General features: G+C 40.3%; 2 protein-coding genes across 2 annotated transcripts; one reads left to right on the forward strand and one right to left on the reverse strand.

The window, feature by feature from the left end:
• Positions 1-59: 59 nt before the first annotated feature.
• Positions 60-4,242, reverse strand: taf12 (TAF12 RNA polymerase II, TATA box binding protein (TBP)-associated factor). Its single transcript, XM_067600980.1, has 6 exons — positions 4,084-4,242; positions 3,030-3,267; positions 1,757-1,834; positions 1,324-1,438; positions 529-617; positions 60-397 (listed from the first exon to the last, which is right to left on the reverse strand). Exons 2-6 carry the CDS (start codon positions 3,108-3,110, stop codon positions 362-364), a joined length of 399 nt encoding a protein of 132 aa, XP_067457081.1. The 5' UTR covers positions 3,111-3,267; positions 4,084-4,242; the 3' UTR covers positions 60-361.
• Positions 4,243-5,538: 1,296 nt separating this feature from the next.
• Positions 5,539-14,165, forward strand: si:ch211-79k12.1 (uncharacterized protein LOC568891 homolog). The gene is made up of 7 exons (XM_067600978.1): positions 5,539-5,693; positions 6,417-6,538; positions 7,098-7,296; positions 8,449-8,594; positions 10,778-10,922; positions 12,310-12,454; positions 13,353-14,165. Exons 1-7 carry the CDS (start codon positions 5,642-5,644, stop codon positions 13,438-13,440), a joined length of 897 nt encoding a protein of 298 aa, XP_067457079.1. The 5' UTR covers positions 5,539-5,641; the 3' UTR covers positions 13,441-14,165.
• The last annotated feature ends 548 nt before the right edge of the window (positions 14,166-14,713 follow it).

A 14,713-nucleotide genomic window follows, 5' to 3' on the forward strand; every position in this document is an offset into this window, starting at 1 on the left:
TCCAAATGCTCTAGAGTATCAAAAGGCATACTGGATACAGCAGTGGTCACAATCCAAAAGAAGGTGTAAATGTTTATTGACAAAAATGCAATGAATAGAGTTTTGCCAGACTTTGCTAAATGGCAACAAAACTGTATCAAGGGACAAGAGTTACATTATTAATGATGCTGGCAAAACACTCAAAAATTAGGGGGAAATGACAATCAAACACTAATGTCAAAAAAAATGAACCCCCACCCAAACCCACTATTTCTTCTTCACCAGTCAAAAAATCCAAGTTGAAAATGAAAAAAAAAACAAACAAACCAACAAACAAAAAAGAAAATACAGAGTGGGGACAACACATTAGTGTACAGTCTTGCTATTTTTTGGTCGTCTTGCGGATCAGAGCCATTCTCTGAAATGAAAACAAATGCAAAAGAGTTAACCTCATGTTCATTACAACACAAACATATCAAAAATAAATTATCTGTAATATTAACAGGAAAATCTAACATGTCAAATAGAAACAAAGCATCTTATGTTCACCTGTTTGTGAGCCTCTGTGGTGCAAGCCTTCTTGAACGGCCGGATCTCATCTGAGCCGTAACCAGGGATCCACATGTTCCACTGACGCTCTGGGAAAAAAAACACAAAGCACAATGTCAGCAGGACCAAGGCTGTATTAACATCTCAGGACATCCAACACATTTTCTGTGACATTAAACACTTTCTAAATCAAACAACTAAATTTGCTGTCAGAGTTATCATTTTTTTTCTGATTAGCTCAGTCTATCAGCATAGTGTCACACTCTCAACCTCTAATATCTATGGCATTTACAAAAATTGTTAAATATCTTGTCAGGAGTTTAAAGCAAAACATTTCAACATCCATGACTGCCTTGACTACACAAACACCGTGATGTCCTGTGTGTGCTTTAAACTAAACACTGGAAAGCAGCAGAAATGACAATACGCCCATCGGTGATGTGGTTGACACATCATCTGAAATCTGCCTGTACATTTTTAAGGAAGCTCTTGCATTTTCTGACTGAGGCTGTGTGTAGTCACTCTAGAAGTTTTCAAACATGTTTCTTTTTCTATTTTCCCTCCAGCATGTGGATATTTGACGCCTTAAAGATGTCACTTATCAGCAGTTTTTGTTAAATTCTAAAAGGGGTGAATCTGCTCCTATCAATTACCCATGTTTTTAAATGAACACAAAGTTTGATAAATAACTAGAGTCACTTGAAATGCACAGTGCAAGTTGTAATTAAATTAAAATCACCCATGCATCAAATCTGTGTGATATACAGGGCATAATCTTTGACACCAGCAACTTACCAAGATGTAATTGGACATCTTTCACCTCCAAGGTGTTGGACTTGCGATGGCGTGCCAGTTGACAGGCAGCTGTCACTACACTCTCGATAAAGTCATCTGCAATTTGTAGCAGCATCTGCGAAGAAAACGACAATTTGAGACCCATCAATTAATTAATAAGCCATGCTTAGTAAAGTAAACCAAATCAAAGAAAAAAATTCACAACGGCTGGAAAATCTCTCATATCTCCACCAATCTCTGTTGCAAAAATAATTTATCATGCAGCCAAGCTTTCAGTGATTAAAACTTTAAAATGAGAAATGTGGAAGCAGGTTAAAGAAGCTTTAAAGCAACAGGATCCTGCAAGATGAAAGAGATATTATTTTCAAAGTACTTTGTGCTTATTAAAATACAAGTACAACATTAAAGTGAAACTGTAATTAAAACCACGTACCTCCTCAACGTCCTCATCCAGCTGCTCATTTGGGTCGATCTCTCTCACCAGGTCTTGCAGCTTCTTCTTGCTGAGCACCTGGGAAGAAAGCAGATGTTCAGTATCCACTTACTGTGTTATTAAGACTACAGGATATAGACAGCAACCATAGGGTGTGTTTTTTTATAGGAGTCTAATGATGGCCCAAAATGCAATAATGACAACAAAGCACTCACAAGAAAATGGATTGTGGGGCCAAAATGTGAGTTTGACAGTGAAATTTATAAGGTATCACCATATTCTTTATATATGTTATCAATCGATCTATCTATCTATCATTTTGTCATCCTGATTTTCCATATTGTCATTTTGCTGTTTTGGTCTGTTTCTTCCATTTTTCCCCCATTAAAAGGTTTTTTTTTGGGATGGGTTCCTTAACCTATTTGAGGGTCTCATGACAGAGGGTGTCATATGTTGTACAGACTGTAAAGCCCTTTGGGGAAAATCTACGAGTTGTGATATTGGGCTATATAAATGAAACTGATTTGACTAACTGATGAATTAATGGTGAATGTAGCCTATGAAGACCCTGTCTGTAAAAGGCACAACCTGGGCTATGATCAAAACGGCACACACATGAATAGAGCAACACCCATGTTAAGTATACAGAGCTGTGCTAGTATATCCTGCTTTTCCACGTGAAGCATGTTTCAGTAACCAATTGTTAGCTCACATGTGTAAGAGTAACTCTCCAAACTATATAATGCTGCCACAGAGTGAGGAAGGATTTACCGATTTGCCAAAAGTCACAGTAAAATGTCACAGGAAATGTTATTCTTTGTAGTTTCTAAAAATCCAGAGTTCATTTTATTTCCTGTTTTTTTTATTTGGTAAATGATTGGTGAATGGGCTGCATTTACATAGCACTGCTTAACAATTAGCCTCTCATTCACCGGTTTACACACACATCACACTTCGACATGGGAACAGGAGTCAGGGAGCAATTAGTGGACTTCCCACTGCCCACTCTACCGCTCAACCTCCTGAGCCACAGCCAGTTTATGTGCCTTTCATTAATATCAATCAAGAACATATCTTATTATAATCATATTAGACCCAACAATTGGTGACACTGCATAGAGAAAAAAAAAAGGTTCTTTGCATCTGTTTGAGTCAATTTGATCACAGCCACAGTGAATAGTTTTTCAGACAGGAAGTAGTTGGTGTTATAGCAACCAAACCAAGCCCAGCACCGGTGTCAAAATAAGTTTTAATGAGAAGAAAATGGACTAACCTGAGATCCCTCTGGACTACTTCTGCCAGCAGGGCCAGGGGTTCCCAGAGCCTTTACTGCTGTTGTGGTGCTGTTAGCCATGCTGGTGGCCACAGGAGATGTGGAAGGACTTTAGAGTTTCACAGGAAGCAAAACTGTGTGTCCTGTCTGTGCCTGTATATGTCAGACTCCTGGGTAACAGTCCAAGTTGGGCACCGATGTGATGGATTATCTTTTAACAGGGACCACGTCCATAAATCTATGGAAAAAAAGCCAGAAAGTATAGAAATCAGCATCACAGAGGCACCTCTCTTATCAAATACGCTTCTTGTTAATTGTAACTATGTTATAGATTTCCAGTTGTAATATGTCTCATCTGTGTTTTGTTTTTATTTCTCCTACTTTTACCTTATATTATTGTATTGATTTTTGATTTGTTTCTATAATTTTTTCATATTTGTTTACACATATGCAACAGATACAAATTACTGTACACATAAACTACAGAAAATGTGATGGAGAGGTGCAAAAAAGAAGTAAAAAGTACACAAAGTAATTAAAATAACTGATGTATTTTACGCTACAGTTTGTATTCTGTTATTCGTCTGATTTTATGTAAGTAGCTCTGATGTTTTAATATTTTTCGACTATTTCAAACAATTTGTAACTTTGTTTTTGAAGGTGCTATATAAATAGTTCATTATTACTATCTTATAACATTTTTAAATATCGCACTGTATACTACGGTAGCCGTTTTAGCTAACTTGCAATACATATACAGGAACTAGCCGTATAACAACGTTTAAGGATCTACTCAAAATATTAACCGAGTTAGCAAATTAACACCACATTCACAAAATAGAAACACTTAACAGATATCTATTATGTGGCTGTGAAACCTCGACAAATAAAACAAACGTGTAAAATACAGACCCCAAAGTAGCGTTATGTGCTAAAAACAATAGCAGCAATCGAGCTTTGACGTTAGCCGAACAGGCTAACATTAGCAACTAATCTAGCGGTGTGGCTTTATGCACACTGCAGAATACATTTACGCGTTAAATTACCAACTTACCCAATTAAATAAACATTATCTGTCCATGTTTCGGTGCCGTTGCGACGACAATGTATAAGATTGATACAGAAAGACTCCCTCGAACAGCCTCAACACAGCAAGAAAAATGAGCGAGGATATTTTTCACTACTTCCGCTTTGTTTATGTCTGTTTCCTGCCGTAACATGTCGCCTCAGCTCTGCCACCTGCTGGATAGTTTGTAGAATTACACCGAGATTGAACACTGATGAGCGCTTAATTTGTCTCAGTGTAGTGAGCGCAAATGTGCTGCAAAACCCGCACGATGTCATAGGAATAAAGTAGAATCTCTTCTTCTTTTTTTCAAGAAATGAACAATGAACAAACAAACAACAACACAGCGCTGGAAATATAATGCAATAATACATAATTATCCTATACCAGAGGTGTACTCCATCGATAATAAAATATGTAAAGGCAATAATAATTCGATAATTATTAAAATATTATTCGGAAAGAAATACCTTGAGGAATCAGGTTCAGTGAGACTTTTATTTAACCACTTCACTTTTAAGGAACTATTAACTTCAGGAGGTGCAATACCTCCAAACTAACCTCCGAGCGTTTTATTTTTAAAGACCTGTTTTGTGTTTATATGGCTTATTCTTACAAATGAAGTCACAAAAGGCATGGCAATATCCTTAGCAGTGAGGCCTAAATGTCCTATTAATTTGCAGCCAATTGTTTTGTTGTTGTTGTTTTCCCTTCACCCCTCCCCCTCCCAAAACAAAAAACGTATTTTAGATACTACCTAAGCATTTTACTCATTATTTGACAGGTTTGCTGTTGTTACTTTAGGACACAGGTGACCAATTTCAACAGTATGGGTCCGCGCAGGACGCACCAATGCATCCATCTGAGACTGATAGTGAGAGAATATTTAGTGTGTTAGTCTGAGCATGACTCTGCATTTTATGTCAGTTTACACAGCAAACTACCTTCAGACAGACAATCTTTTTCGATTTCATCCCCTGTACATCTCTGGTTAACAGTTGATCAATCAAAACTCGATTCAAATGACGCTAAAATGTTTGCTTGGTCGGTATTACATGTCACGCCAGGTAATTGCAAAAGTCTGCGGTAACACAGCTTTCAAATTCCCATGAACTTCCTCAGAAACACAAACCTTAACAACAACAAGCTCAAACTGAAAACATTGATACGGCTGATTGACCCAGAGACAAATGACGCACTGGGAGTGAATTGGTTATTGGAGCCGCAGCCATTTTTGCATTTACTGTTGACATACAAAATATTTCTGACATAAATGCTCATCAGCTAAAATTAGTCCTTAGAAATAAGGATAAGGAAATAAGGCTCTTTCAGCAATTTATTTCAGGCTGTAGTATGGAGTTTCCCTGTCCTTTCGGAAGTTCAGAATATTTTGAGGCCATTTCCTGAAAACACAGGAATCAAAGCCCCCATGAAGCCACACCCACCTCGTTATACATAAATACTGAGCAAACTTTCGTTTCAAATTAGAAGCTGCGCAAGACTGAGTTCCGGTTGTTTTGCTACACTGCAAAGGTTTTTCACAGCCATGAAAGTACTTCTAGTTGTTGCAGCGGTCGCCCTGATTCAAAGCAGTTATGGTAAATATGTTTTTTTATGGACTGTTATACAATTTGCTCAAAGTATTTAATTTTATTGTTGCTCTGCAATTAACCATTGGTTTGATTTGCAAGTCTGGCTGTGGTCATTTCTCAAAATATATTTTTACTGTTGCTGGTACTGAGTTTTGTGTGGTTTGCATGTATGTGTGTGTGTGTGTGTGTGTGTTTGCTTGCTTGCCTTGTTGTCGACTGTGTTGTCATTGTCAACTCTGTGTTTGTCTGGCCTCTAGAGGAAACAGTTTACTTTCTCCTCTGTCACACTGACGCGCCTCTTCTTGTGGTTACATGACTCGAGCTGAAACAGGAAATGTTCGGGGAACTGAAATGAGTAACAATTAAATAATTTTATGTAAATATATACAGAGGCCTCTTAACCTTGTTCTCGCTCTTAACTGCGAAAAGTGTCGTGCAGTTATATTTGCCTGTAGGGAAAGACAGATGGCCTCTGTTGACCATATCGCAATAGCAGTAAAGTTGAAGAACCTGTTGCTGGTCATGTGGCCATGGTGATTTGAGAGTATTGCCAGTTTTCCAGCAGGAGCCTGAAACAAATGTCAGGAAAAGGGAGAGGTTGTTTTTGAAAGTGTTGCCCAGAACAGCAGCTAGATCCCCAGTGCAAGTCATCAAGTCTTTTCCTCTGAGCTCCATGCCTATTCATGTTGTGATCAATAACCTGCATCTGTAATCTCTGTCCACATGCAGCTGCTTTGCTCATTAAAGGGCCAACCGAGCCGGTTCTGGAGGGAGATCTTGTCACACTGGAGTGTCTGTACACAGACTCTGAACACAACATCAGTGAGGTCCACTTTGAGGTGTTCTCCAAGGTGAGCAACAGGAACAAATGGGTTTGAGAGCAAAAAAGTGTTGCATTTCAAAATTCAGGACTTTGAAAGGCCAAAGTCCTCAAATGTTTTTGTTCATTTTTTTTTATAGAACAGATACTGTAAATGAGCATAGTGTGAACTGAACAATGTCACATGTCATAATGTCACATGTCAACTAATTTGCAATGCCTGTCCCTAGATGGGCAGTCAGCTGCTCTATGTTAATATCACACAAAGCAGCTGACTGCTGTACGGTATAATAATGCAGTGGAGAGAAATTTGTCTCTATAGTTCTCAAAATATGCAGCCAAATAGACATCTAAAATATTTATTTAGTTTCAATTCAAGTTTTTACCATCACCATCATTCACGACAATAATTAGTCATTTTTATCAAAAAACTGTGGTGATATAATTTTTCCATTTCTTGATTCCACTCATATGTAAACTATTTTACTCCTGCTGTAGTTTGCTGTTGTGCATTTGCAAAGTGAATAAAAAAGTTAAACAGAAGTCTCTTCTCTCTCTGTCTCTCTTATCTTCTACTCTCCCTTCACTAGTACATGCAGGGCTGGCGTTCGATTTGGGAACGATCTTGGTGCTACTATTCGATGCAGATCGAGCAGTTGTCTGACAGGCTCGTCCTTCTAATTCCCCGTGCAGGGAGGTACTATGAGGGGCCCTACCGCTGTGTTTCCGACGCCGATAACGTGACTGCGCCAGACAACTCCTCCCAGCCGCTGGTCATCAAAGTGCATTGTGAGTGCCTGGGTTGATACGGGTAGGATCCGTGTAGGAGCTGTCTGCTGAAAGCCTGTAGAACAATGACTCTGCGACACCGCATTTCCCTTTTACCAAATAAAGAAACTTTAGATTTTTCATAGCGCCTGTGTCCTGCAGAAGTCAAAGAGGTTTCTGTAAGAATCTGACAGTCGGCTAGATAGTATGTGACATGCAAATAAGATGCACAGTTTCTGAGTTTCGCTTTTCTTAAGTTGAGAATACTGACATGCACCACAAAGGAGGAAGCAAACAAAACAAAAAAAACTTGTCTCTGGATGTACATTGGTAAACAGTCTAGGCGAGAAGACAGAACAGAGAGACTCTGAAACCTTGCAATTTTCCTCATATTTCCAACCAGCGGGAGGTGAAGACAATCTTTCAGACACTGTGGACACAGCTTTCTTCACAGTGAGGGATAGAAAAACACATTAATAGTTAATAACACAAGACATATCTATGCAATGCAGCTGCAGAGGAGTACACAACAAAACATCACTGTTCCTTATGATAGGTTGACAACAGTTATTTCTGATTTTTCTTTTTTTTAGCACTCCAAGCAAACAAAGACGCATTCCCCTGGTGGGGCTCAAGATTGAAACTATCAGTGTAGGATACACAGTTGTGTGAAACGGCATCCATGGCGCAGCTAGTGAGATTATCAGTGTCCTCTATCTTCTCAGTGGCCATCAAATCGACCGTAATGCTGTTTGATAGGATCCTCAGCCTCATGGGGGGAATCAATAAGAGGCAAAGATTAGAATGGACTAAAGGAGATAGAGGGGGGGAGAGAAGCCAGGAGCTGGAAGGACGTGGGCCATCTATTGAGATAGAAGAGAAAATGAGCCATTATTCACAACACTGCCTCTCTAAAGACTTCGATAAGATGAAGCCCATTATCATTATTATTGATTGCTTGGTACAGTCAGTACCACTGGGAGGCATTCATACTTGAGCCCATATACTTAAATATACTCAGAAAGATCTGAGTGTTGTACCAGCTGCTACCACTGCAAACATATGTTCAGTCACGTCCCAAACTCTGGAAGAAGTATACAACTGTAGCGTGATAAATAAATCTCTTCCTTCATTAATGCCTGATCGTGCTTCCTCATTCCCACTGCGTTTTAGATATGGGAGAGCTGTCGCTGACCAGGGAAGGCTACACCAGCTACCTGGGTGTCTCACAGGAGCTGAAAGTGCGAGCAGGGGATGACGTGGTGGTGAAGTGCTCTGCCAGCTCATCAGAGCAGCCGAGCTTCTACTGGCAAAAAGAGGTGAGAAAGCCTCGCGAATGTGCACAGCGACAGCGTCCCCATTATGCTTCTGGAAACTTGTCAATCTCTCTCCCTGCTCCCTCTCTCGGCTTTTGATGTGACCTCTTTATTCTGGTCTTCGTCTTCTTCCAGTCTCTCTTTCTGTCTCGGCTTTGTTCAAGGATTCTTTTAATTCTCTCTCTCCTCTAACACACATCTCTTTTTCTCTCCCTGTCTTCCTCAAGCCACTTGTTTCCCCTTGCCTGTCTTCTCTCCATCCCCTCCACAGAAGAAGTGCTCTGTATTTAAGTGACCAGTTGGCTTAGGCCCACCATTCGCTGGGGATTGCAGCTTGCCCACTTACAGAGAATTAATAGTTTAATGAGGTCTAGACAAGAGCCAGTCAACCTAAAAACAATTATGTGGATAGATTTCTAATGATTTTTTTAGTGTTTGGTTAACCAGCGTTGAATTATTCAACTCGGCTCTTCGCTGCGATAAAAAACTCTCACTCGAGGGAAATTAAGACATCTCAGTGTAAAATGCCATGCTGACAACAGGCGTGTAGAACAAGCAGAAGTTGATGTGTTGGGAGATACACTGTGGCCTTGTGGTGAGAAAATGGTATTACACCTTCAAGATGTCGTCAAAATGAACAGCACCGCCACTTGCAGGTAACAGGTGTAATGAAGCTATGAAACTATGAAGATATCTTGGGAACAGGCAGACGTAATTACCAAGTTTCCCCCAAGTTTCCCTTTTGTTATTCTTCTTGATAAGTCGGCTTTGGGTTAATATGCTTGTTAAAGGGTCACTGCTAATCCGGGTTTTAAATGGGCTTACAAGTCCAAATCCAATTCAGTTCAATTCTATACTGCTAATACAGTTTGTCCGCCACATGATCATATGTATTGCTTCAGGTTTATGTCATTATTTGTTAAATATTCAGCCACTGTCATTATGGTGAGGAGGAAAAATCTGCATTATTATTACTGTCAGCGTGACTGACAGGTTCATCACTGTATGGAGGTGCAATCATTTTGCACATCAACATGCCTGATTCGCCTGTCGATCTCTTTGTGCTCCATTTACATAAGTCACAAGGCCTTTGGAAAAGACATTCAAGGAAATGATCAGATGAGATAGAATGATTAAGTGTATTTGTGTGTGCATTTTTCCACTGAGTATCTGTGCGTGTTCACTGTACGAATGACAGGAATGGATATGGGACAGAGAGTGGCATCAGAATGGCCCACTTTGACAGACAGCCGCTGTGGGTACAGTGGCCCCCAGTAATGACAGCAGGACAGAAGCAGAAACGGGCCACTGCTTTGGGAGCCTGTGGATTTGCATACAAAATGCTGCTTTGGCCAGACCTGGCCTTTATGGGAAATCCTCTTAATTCAGATCCATTCAAATTGAAATGGACTTTCTTGGCAGGAGCTGCAGCTCCCAGGAGCCAAATCATTTGCATGGTGTAATGTCTTTTTTTTTTTTTTTTACCCTCTCCTCCACGTTCGTTTGTTTTCCAATCCTTGTGTTTGGCCTATTATTTGTTTCCTCCCATGTCGGGCTCTAACTCATAATAGTGCTGCTATTTTTGTGTCAGCAATTCATCCTGCTCCCTTGCCATCTCATTACGTGTTGTGTTAACACTGTGTGTTGTTGCTGCATCATTCTTTGCGGATGATTCTGTTATCTGGGTTTTTGACTTGTGTTGATGTGTGTTCATTCACTGGGATTACTGCTCAGGTAAATACACTTCATTTGGGACCTTGGGGACTGCTCTCTGAGGGCCACACAACAGCAGATATTTCTGTCTTTCTGTCTCTTTCTGTCTTTGTCCTACTGCCATTGCCAATCTCTCTGTTTTTCTTTATCTCACTTATTCCGTTTTCCTCCTTTGTCCCTCTTTACTCTTCACTATTATACACAAATCAGCCAAAATAACACTTTTTACCACCTTTCTCTCTTTAGCATTCTTTATGTCTGACACTCTTTGTCTGTTTCTCTCTTTCTCCAGCAAGCATCCTCCATCTTTCATGTGTTTTCAGTTAAGAACAATTTTAATTTGAAGGAGTTTGTCGATCCTATTAGGGCTGCAAACAGCTCAGACAATAAAACATTTTTTACTCTCTGCCCTGCTTTCTGTTTGTTTCACACTCTCCTATGCTCTCTCGTATGTCTCAATCTTTCTCTCTCAGGGTGATGACTGGATCCTACCTTCCTCTACGCTGACGCTGAGGAAGGTGAGCCCAATGAATGGAGGGCAGTACACCTGCATGGCCGAGCACCCCTCTGTGGAGTCACTCAACAAGAAACGCACCATCAGCATCACTGTGCTGCCTGGTAAGACAATACTTTAGATCTACCTGGACAGGGACTGAGTCTAGAGCGGTTGTTTCCCTCTTCCTCTGTCTAAAAACTGTATGAGCTTTCTTTTTAAATGTTGGGAAATTCAGCTGTCAACATTCCAAGAATATTATGTTCCATTTCCTCTTCAATCGGCCAATCCTGACTCTCAGGTGTGACCAAAGAGGTCAGGTGTTTAGGTGGAATTGCGTCATTGAAAGCATTATGCAGAAGTGCTCATTCCTAAGAATGAAACCTTTTAAAGCCATACATTTCCGAGAAATTTCAGCAATTTCAGTTGAACTTACCTGTACATAGAAATGAGAAAAAAGTCAAAAGCTGCATTATAGAGCACAAACCGAAGAGACAAACACTTAAGAGAAGTTACTTTGCCATTAGCAAGCCATTAGATAGATATCTATAGAGTGACAGTCTTTGTTTGAATGCGTATGACTGACAAACTGTATTATTTCTCTCGGAACATGAAGATTGTATTCAAGTGGAGAACTAATTTCATTACAACATTATAGCTAATCTAATTATGGCACTTCATCTGTCTTCATCATCTTTATCAGTGACCTGTGAGATGACTGCACTATGTTAATGCAAGGCAGTTTTTAAACACCGTCCTCTCACCCAGTAAGATTCACAGGCCTTGTGATTTAAATCGTTGAAATTATGCCTCCTCTAAAAATGCAATTAAGCCACTGCATGTTATTTATTATGGTAGAGTTATCTTATTACTGTCGCAATTGACTCATTGGTCACTGTGCTCCACAATGTCTCAACTATCGCCTCTGAAGCACATGTACTAATTAAAAAGCTAATCATTTCTAGATGCTGGAATAATGTTTTCTCATCCTTGAAGGTATGGTGAGCAAATGTTGCATGTCACTACTGCTGCTTTGAAGTTGTACCACAATGGCAGTACAAACCTTCAGCAAACAATCGTGGTGCAAACCTGTCTGACTAAAGCTGCCAAAGAATCCTCTTAACACAAGGAATTTGAACAAAAGCATTTGTTTGTTGCTGCCTCAAATCCTCATAACGCGAATTTTTCAATGTTTACCCTGTCTGTTACTTTAAAGTAAGGTCTCAGAGCATACAGTCCATGAAATACCTGTCTTGAAATGTTATATATAATTTTAAAATTCATGCACATGAATAGGATAATCAGCCAGTTTTTAAAATTGTAAAAGGCAGACTTCTTGAAGATCAGGGCACCACAACTGTCTGAACTGCAGACAGATGCTCTTTTATTCAACAAACAAACAGGAGGTTGCCTTTAGAAGCTTTGCTTTGAGGTGGGAAGCTCATAGTTTTGCTGATTCCAGTTTCTGTGTGATGCACAATTCCCTTCACGTCTGACTGATCTGTCCCACAGAGGATGCCCCCTGGTATGAGTCTAGTAATGGCCGTCTCACGTTGATGACCTCGGCAGCGGCTGCTGCTCTCTTGGTGCTCATCCTCTCAATGAGTGTATTCCTGTGCTTCAGGGCCAAGCAGACCAAGACCAGCAAGGGACCCATGTAAGGAATGACTGTTTGTGTTTTGCGCTTTACTTATGATCATCTTAAATCATGTTCAGTCTGATGGATAACGTGCTTCTGAAAGCTAGTGAATGTGTGCGTGTCTGTTCAATTTCTTCACCGGGTTTTATCCACGCTCACTTTCCTATTTTCCCTAACTCAGCCCCAGTTTTTCCTTCCACGGTTTAGCTTTATATTACGGATATGAAAATTGCTGCAATATTTCATTCTGTCTCATGTGATAGAACCAAGGCCACTTCAGCTACAGAGTGTGTGTCAGTGTGTACCCTGGTGTATACTTCACATTGTGTTTGTGTGTTATGTGTGTCAAGTGTTCTGGCAAAAGAGCACATGTGCAAACCTTTTGTGTGTTTAAAAGGCGTTGTCCATGCTGAATATTAAAGTCTATCTCAGCAGGTCTGACCTACTTGACCCTATCCTTGATCTCCTTCATGCTCTGTCCTCCCATGTGTTTCCACGCTTTCTTTTGAAAAAACCTGACCTAATAGCACCAGGTTTATATTCTGTGGTAGTATATCGGGTATAAATAGGGTCCTAGCAATGATAAGAACATTAGTGGAAGTCCCATTAAACCTGTATGCTGACAGCATGTTAATGTGCACTGTGACCCCCTGCGACTCTGCTCATTAACTTCTTTTCCATATGGGCTGAAAAAAAAATTAAATTTTAAAAGGAATTTCCATAAGAGCCTGCTTCATTCAGGATTTTTGTGCATTTGTGGTGGAGAAAAATTGACTTTTAAATCAACAGCCAGGTGTGGCTCCATTGCTCACTTCTAGTCTATAATTTCCCTCACTTATACTTTTCTAGTGCTTACTGGGAGGTCGATATACTGATAATCACGCTCCTCTGTCTTTCCCTCTCTCCCTCTCTCCAGTGATGACAAGTCTCAGAAGAAGCCCATCTACAAATCCAGTGTGGAGTCCCTGCCCTCCACCTGCGGAGACAAACAGCCTCTGGTGTGACCGCATAGCCAGGTGGCAGGATGAAGAGGGGGAAGGAAGATGGAGTGAGAGATGAGGAATATGGAATGGGTGGTCAGAAAATGAAGGATGGCATTGAAGGGATACTTCAAGACGGAGGAGATGGTATAGGGTTATAGATGGTCACATTGGGGGAGAATAGAGGAAGGAAAGGAGGGAGGCAAAGAGGAGTATTGGGAGACTGCAGGGAGAGCAAAATCGAAATCAGTAACAAGCAGGATGTAAAAAAAAAAAAAAAAAAAAAAAAACCTGAAGGGCAAATGATTGCTTTAGAGACATAGAAGCTGCTTTGCTTGTGGGTGTAGCCTGCAGTTATGCGTCTTGTACAAAAAGGTGGGCAATTTTCTCTTCATTTATTCTGCAGTGTGGAAAGTGGTGAGCTACATTCTTAGCAAAACCTTGGGGGATGAGTCCTGTGTACTGTAAAAGCTGTAAAGACTCCACAAGCAATTTTCTCCTCTCAGTTGCAAGCATAATTGCTCAGCTGTACATTATGAATGAACCATTTGGGTGATAGGACAAGGTTTTATTTTGTTGATTTCCTTCCCTTTCAGTCTTTTTTCCAAAGCAGTACCAGCTCAAAGCATTTGTGAGAAGGTTTTGTTATAATCTCTTTACTGTGACAGCTCTCAAGCACATAGCACTTCACTATTTAATTTACTGTACTTTGGATTTCTTTTATATTAAATTGCTTTGAAGAAATATGATTTACTGTCCTCCTGTGTGCCAATGATTTTGTTCCATTTTAGAGATACAAAAGAGGCTGAGAGAGTATTGACAACATGGTGAAAGCCGGACATGCATGCTCACTCAGCCGCACATCTTCTCAATCCAATGCCATCTCAGGTTTGCATCAGCTTGTTTACCAACCTTCCCTTTCAGTCTGTAAGACCTTACTCTAAAGCTATGACCTTTACACAAAATACCGTGCCCATGAACGCTTGTGTTTTCCCCCCATCAGCCTGTCAGCATGCACCCCCACCCCAACCCCCCCATCAGTCGGTTCAGCTACATAAACACGTGTGGAGTTGCAGTTACACACATAAACACTCACACATTGCACAGTGAGAATAATGGAAAAGTCGGATAACCTTGAAACTTTGCCCATCTATTATAAGAGCAGGCAGAGTTAGCCACAGCTAGTTCTATTGTAATCTAAACTACGTTTAGTCTCTTTTAATCCCCACCCACCCAAAATAACCATCACAACTTCATATTTCTAATTTTCTCCTCTGTTGCCTTGTGTCACAGCCTG

This window comes from Thunnus thynnus, chromosome 10 (assembly GCF_963924715.1).
Source record: "Thunnus thynnus chromosome 10, fThuThy2.1, whole genome shotgun sequence".
NCBI lineage: Eukaryota > Metazoa > Chordata > Actinopteri > Scombriformes > Scombridae > Thunnus > Thunnus thynnus.